The sequence below is a fragment of the Artemia sp. Qi Xiang Cuo genome, chromosome 12, assembly GCF_049724085.1.
Source record: "Artemia sp. Qi Xiang Cuo chromosome 12, ASM4972408v1, whole genome shotgun sequence".
NCBI lineage: Eukaryota > Metazoa > Arthropoda > Branchiopoda > Anostraca > Artemiidae > Artemia > Artemia sp. Qi Xiang Cuo.
Window position 1 is genome coordinate 31,540,252 of NC_142805.1, and position 6,866 is coordinate 31,547,117.

The 6,866-nt window shown below is 31.0% G+C and overlaps 1 protein-coding gene across 6 annotated transcripts in view; it reads right to left on the bottom strand.

The window, feature by feature from the left end:
- The window catches only part of LOC148946013 (pseudouridylate synthase RPUSD2-like), a 323,761-nt gene that overhangs the window by 169,723 nt on the left and 147,172 nt on the right, over positions 1 to 6,866 (bottom strand). For all 6 annotated transcript variants that reach the window (XM_089097950.1, XM_089097954.1, XM_089097952.1 and 3 more), the window contains exon 6: positions 875 to 975. In XM_089097950.1, coding sequence (XP_088954076.1) covers positions 875 to 975 — 101 coding nt within the window. The remainder of the gene's footprint in view (positions 1 to 874; positions 976 to 6,866) is intronic.

The window sequence follows — 6,866 nt, forward strand, 5'->3', positions numbered from 1 at the left end:
TTATATTGCTGATTCTGGTGAGGATTACGAGTTATCTGACAGAAAAAATGTGTCAGGAATCTTTAGTCTCTCAAAAAATATAGCAAGGGGATTCAGCGTAACAGTGGTTTCATATTGGCTGAGTAGGTTCATCATACTGGTTTATTTAAGACTGATTAGTATGTAAACTTGTTTTTGATTGGTGGATTTATTTTTAGCTGACCAATTTTAGACTGTTTTACAATCTGAAGTTAAGTGGCTTTCACACTAAGTACGTAGCTTCATATAATAAGTGGTTAACATACGTTCGATTAATTTTAACCTTTTACACAAACAAGCTCTTCCCCACTAGGCTGAAGCAAAAATCCATAAAACCATCATAATTATCGCCTATGCCTAGACGATGATTATGATGAAAATTAATGGTATCATTCTGAATAGATGATACTACCCAAAAATTGATTTTGAATAGTATCATCATAAGCAAACTATTCAAAAATTAATCCTACTTCTTCTCCCACAAAGTTTCGATCGCGCACGGACAACTGATACAATAACTACAATTGTTGACCCGGTTTTTCTTTCGGAATTAATTATATCAGCTTGTCTAGCCTACATGATAAAGTCAACTTAGTAGGCTATGTATGAATCCCACCAAATCAGCATGATCATACACGGGCGTTCAAATTTTTAAGTGACTTGAGACACTCATTGCTCTTATTAAAGTTTGCCCATTAGTACCCTGTATTGCGACAATACAACAGATTGATGTGACAAAAGCCAGAAACTGAAACATTATTTTATTTTATAGGTCTGCTGTGACAATCAGTTGTCAAATAGTACACATTATGCAAAACAAACGGACATTTAAAGCTTTCAATTAAATGAGCCTTACCTGTGTACAAGATTTGCCAATAAATCATTGTGTCTTAGTCGATAATCGGTATTTACTTTGTTATAGTTGACTGTCAGAGACCCAGATTTGATACAGCGCTCCTAAAATATGAATATTACTATCAAGAGGGGATTTACAAAACGTCATATGGCCTATAGCCTAGATATTCTAGGGGTATACTGAAGCCAGGGTTGCAACCACTAGTGATTTATAACAATTTCTAATGATTTTTTTTATAAAGTCTAAGCAAAAAAATGACAAAATCAGCACATAAATCTCTAAGACTATTGAAGAAAATCACTAAATCAACCAAAAAATCACTAAAATCTAGTGATTTTTTTCTCACCTGATGGCAACCCTGACTGATGCACTATACAGCAGGAGAGTCGGACTAGTTAATTATTAGTAATGAAACTTTGCCGTCCAAGGTTTATTACTACTTTTTTTACTTGTAATTCCGCTAACTCACTATCACTAACATTTTAGTTCTAAAAATAGTTTAATTAATAAAATGGATGAAAACATAAAAAAAACTAAACGATTCTTAAAAAATACATAATTTGAAGAACTTAAAAATACCTAACCTGGCATTACATTCATTAGCGAGCATAAGAATATTCATTGCGGTTAAGCATAAGGGATGAATGGGCTACTGGGCTGACCTTAAGATAAGTCTACGCGTGCCGTGTATATAGACATAAGTCTACGCGTGCCGTGCCGTAAGTCTACGCATGAGTAGTAACCAAGGTACTACTTCTGAGCCTTGTATACGCCGTTTCAAAGAGATTCCTTTCTGTGCTATTCTGGACCTTGTATACACCTTTTCAAAGAGAGTGAGTATCCTCTCACATGGCCTAATACTTCTATGGCATGTTGTTTGTGTTATTTCAATTTATGGTGGGACCATGCTAATTTAATAAAAGGAAATAGAATTAAATGTTTTTTCAGAATTTTTTTTAGTTATAATTTTTTAAAATTTGTTTTTTTTATTTTAAAAAATGTGTAAGAAAAATTTCCTTTTAGTATTATGTTTTTTTTTAAAAACTTTTATATTATTTTAAGTGGTTTCATTTATATAAATAGTCATGCAGTTGAAAAGGGTAATTAAATATTTATTTTACGAGATTTTCGAATTTTTTTTTTTCGAAAAGATATTTGCGAAAAGATATTTGCGTAGACGCTTACAAGGGACATTGCTAGAAAGTATTCAATAGCTTAATTGAAAAGTAACGATAGAATGACATTGTGACTTGACCTAGCTTTACCTCGCCGATGTGGTCTGTATAATACTTAAGTAACTTTTTAAAAATATTGTCAATTTAAAAAGAAAGGGCTGAAACGTGTTTGGAGGGGGGGGGGGGGCATAGAGGGGTGAGGGGCACGAGGGTTCAGTTACAGAGGATACAGTTGCTCGGAGGGATTTCGGTTATACGCGGGTTCAGTTACAAGGGGGGTACAGGTGCACGGGGGGTATCCCTTTTTTTTTCGTAAATCGGGCTCCCTGTTTTCAAAATCCCTTTTTCTTCTGAGGCTTGGAGCATTTGGTGACTAGATATTAAACGTAATGAAATTTAGCACGGAGGTTCAGTTGTACAGGGATTTCAGTTATACAGGGGTTCAGTTACATGGGGGTTCTTTGTGTTAAATAAGTAGTTTTTGTATCTTTTAAAAGATCTTTACGGGGATTGAGAGACTCAGTTGCCTAATTCCGTGTGATTTTTATTTACTTGATGATCATTAAAAACGAAATTTTTTTGTTAAATAAGTAGTTTTTGTATCTTTTAAAAGATCTTTACGGGGATTGTGAGACTCAGTTGCCTAATTCCGTGTGATTTTTATTTACTTGATTGTCATTAAAAACGAAATTTTTTTGTTAAATAAGTAGTTTTTGTATCTTTTAAAAGATCTTTACGGGGATTGAGAGACTCAGTTGCCTAATTCCGTGTGTTTTTTCTTTAATTGATGGTCATTAAAAACGAAATTTTTTTGTTAAATAATTATTTTTTGTATATTTTAAAAGAGCTTTAAAGGGATTTAGAGACTAAGTTGCCTAATTCCAGGTGATTTTTATTTAGTTGCTGGTCATTAAAAAATATAATATTGTTTTATCTTAGTATTTTTTGTATCTTTTTAATAGAGCTTTATGGGGATTGAGAGACTCAGTTGCCTAATTCCGTGTGATTTTTCTTTACTTGATCGTCATTAAAAATTAAATTTATATGTTATTTAAGAAGTTTTTGTATATTTTTAAATTGCTTTACGGGGATTGAGAGACTCAGTTGCCTAATTCCGTGTGATTTTTCTTTACTTGATGGTCATTAAAAACGAAATTTTCGTGTTAAATAAGTAGTTTTTGTATCTTTTAAAAGAGCTATAAGGGGATTGAGATACTCAGTTGCCTAATTCCGTGTGATTTTCTTTACGTGTTGCTCATTAAAATAGACAGAAATGTCTTACTTACTTCGAGATTTTAAATTTTATATGTGCTTTACTGGGATTGTGAGACTCAGTTGCCTAATTCCGTGTGATTTTTCTTTACTTGATTGTCATTAAAAACGAAATTTTAGTGTTAAATAAGTAGTTTTTGTATCTTTTCAAAGAGCTTTACGGGGATTGAGAGACTCAGTTGCCTAATTCCGTGTGATTTTTCTTTAATTGATGGTCATTAAAAACGAAATTTTTTTGTTAAATAAGAAGTTTTTGTATCTTTTAACAGAGCTTTACGGGGATTGAGAGACTCAGTTGCCTAAGTCCGTGTGATTTTTCTTTACTTGATGGACATTAAAAACTAAATTTTCGTGTTTATTAAGTAGTTTTTTTATCTTTTAAAAGATCTTTAATGGGATTGAGAGACTCAGGTGCCTAATTCCGTGTGATTTTTCTTTACTTGTTGGTCATTAAAAACTCTATTTTTATGATAAATTAGTTTTTTTTGTATCTTTTAAAAGAGCTTTACGGGGATTGAGAGTCTCTGTGGCCTAAGACCTTGTTTTTTTTTCTTACATGATTTTAAAATAATTATAATTATATGTGTTTTATTTTTTGTTATTGTAACTTTAATAGGATATTTACGTGTAGTGATCGACTCTGTCGCCTAACTCCGTCTGATTTTTTTTTACGTGATGGTCATTAAAAACGAAATTTTTGTGTTAAATAAGTAGTTTTTTATATTTTAAAATAGCTTTACGGGGTTTTAGATACTCAGTTTCATAATTACGTGTGATTTTTCTTTAATTGATGGTAATTAAAAAAGAAATTTTTGTGTTAAATAAGTAGTTTTTGTATCTATTAAAAGAGCTTTAATGGGTTTGAGAGACTCAGTTGCCTGATTCCGTGTGATTTTTCTTTACTTGGTCGTCATTATAAAATAAATTTTTGTGTTAAATAATTATTTTTTTTATCTTTTAAATGAGCTTTACGGGGATTGAGAGACTCAGTTGCCCTATTCCGTGTGATTTTTCTTTACTTGGTTGTCTTTAAAAATGAAATTTTTGTGTTAAATAAGTATTTTTTTTATCTTTTAAAAGAGCTGTAAGTGGATTGAGAGACTCAGTTGCCTAATTACGTGTGTTTTTTACTTACTTGGTAGTCATTAAAAAAGAAATTTTGGTGTTAAATAAGTAGTTTTTATATCTTTTAAAAGAGCTTTACGGGGTTTGAGAGACTCAGTTGCGTTTTTCCTTGTGGTTTTTGTTTACTTGGTGGTCGTTAAAAACGAAATTTTTGTGTTAAATAAGTAGTTTTTGTATCTTTTAAAAGAGCTTTACGGGGTTTGAGAGACTCAGTTGCCTGATTCCGTGTGGTTTTTCTTTACTTGGTAGTCATTAAAAACTAAATTTTAGTGTTAAATTAGTAGTTTTTGTATCTTTTAAAAGAGCTTTAATGGGTTTGAGAGACTCAGTTGCCTTTTTCCGTGTGGTTTTTATTTACTTGGTGGTCATTAAAAACGAAATTTTTGTGTTAAATAAGTAGTTTTTGTATCTTTTAAAAGAGCTTTAAGGGGTTTGAGAGACTGTAATGCACTAGTTTTTCAGTAAAGACACTCAATATCCTAAAAGTGTTTAATTCAAACTTTTTTAAAACTTCAAAATTTTTCAACTTTAGTTATTTTTTTCTTTTCTTACATAACATAAAATGTCAAAGTATGATTACAGTTGTAGCACGTGTTATCTATGATTGTTCAAAGACAAGACGTGACATTAACACTAGCATTCTATGATCGGGTCTTGACAGTGCTCTTTGATTTGTCATAGACACGATGTGACTTTCCCACTGGTATTCTATGACTGGTTATTGACACAACCTAATCTATTGCATGTATTAAATCAGTATTTTTTACGCAGTGGAACGATAAACACATAAGTCATATCTTTAAAAAAAAAGTGAAGATGGAACATTTTAATAAAGTGTGTTTACATAACAAGGTTATTTTATCATTGAATGCCGACAAAGAGAAATATTTCAACTTTGAAACAAGTACAGGTGGTAGCACTATTGGAAATGTATGCATGCATTGTCATGACAGTAAGGAATTAAATTTCTTTGGAATACCGAAAAAATTCAACTCTTATGTTGGTGGTTATGCGAGATTGAGATCTCCAGAGATGATTGCACTCAAAGAGAATGCCAACATAAAAATAATCATTGATGATAGAGGACAACTCCTTGCTACTGTTGCAGGTAACACATTACCTACTGATACATCCAATCGTCACCTTTCAGGTATTAGCATTCAACGGAAGATCAATAAAAGAAAAGCCTACTCTTCTACTAATATCGTAAACCATATCTTGTGTACGTGCCGAAACTGTTACCTGTGTAAAAATAATGTGATAATAGACAGTGAAATTGCCAGAAAAATAAAAAGGGCATTGTCAGAAAATATCACGATGGAATATAAAGATGAATCGATGAAAAACAAAGCACCAGCAAACGTTACTGACATTGGTCAAACAGTCATTGAACCAAATAATACCAAAGACGAAAAGCATATTGAGCCTTTTGATGAGACACCAGTAAAAATTGTGTATGACTCAAAATGGAATAATGATTATTCTACTGATTACGAACTAAGAGAAGACAATAGCTATAATATCAAGAGAGAACATGGTGAACTATTTTATGGAACAGATTCAAAATGTCCAAAGTTAATTGTTGATATTAATAATGTATCATAATATATTTATTGTATTAATATTCTACATAGCATTATTTCATTAAAAATATATTTTGCATTACATTGTTATGTGTTCATTATTTTTAGAGTAAGCTAGCATATCAAACGTTTAGAATGTCTAATAAAACGTCGGAGATGTAAGAAAAGGAATTTGCATACATCTATTGTCAGACACATTGGGACAAATTTTTTCTTGAATTCACCTCCTGGATAAATAAAAAAAGACATTTCATTCAAGAAATTATGACGAAACTCTAATTAAGCTACAAACTATGTCTTGAAGTTACCTCATGGATACACAATGCAGAAATTTAATTTAAGAAATTATCAAAAATTGTAAGTAAGTAGCAAATTCTTTCAAAAATATGTTAATACGTTTAAGCAATAAATATCTTTAAGCTTAACCCGTCTTTATTCTTTAGAATAGTTTAGTAGCAAATTCTTTCTTGAATTCACCTGCTGAATAAACAAAAAAGACATTTCGTTCGAGAAATTATGACAAAATTCCAATTAAGTAACAAACTATTTATTGTTTTCATGACTTAGATACACGTTCTAGAAATTTAATTAAAGAAATTATTAAAAAATTCTCTTTAAGTAGCAATTTCTTTCTTGAAGTCAACTCTTGGATACACAATACGGAAATTTCATTTAAGAAATTATGAAAAAAAACAATTTCTTTCTTGAAGTCAACTCTTGGATACACAATACAGAAATTTCATTCAAGAAATTATGAAAATATTTGTAAGTAAGTAACAAACTCTTTTCGTTTTCACCTCTTGGATATACAGTACAGATACTTCATTCAAGAAATTA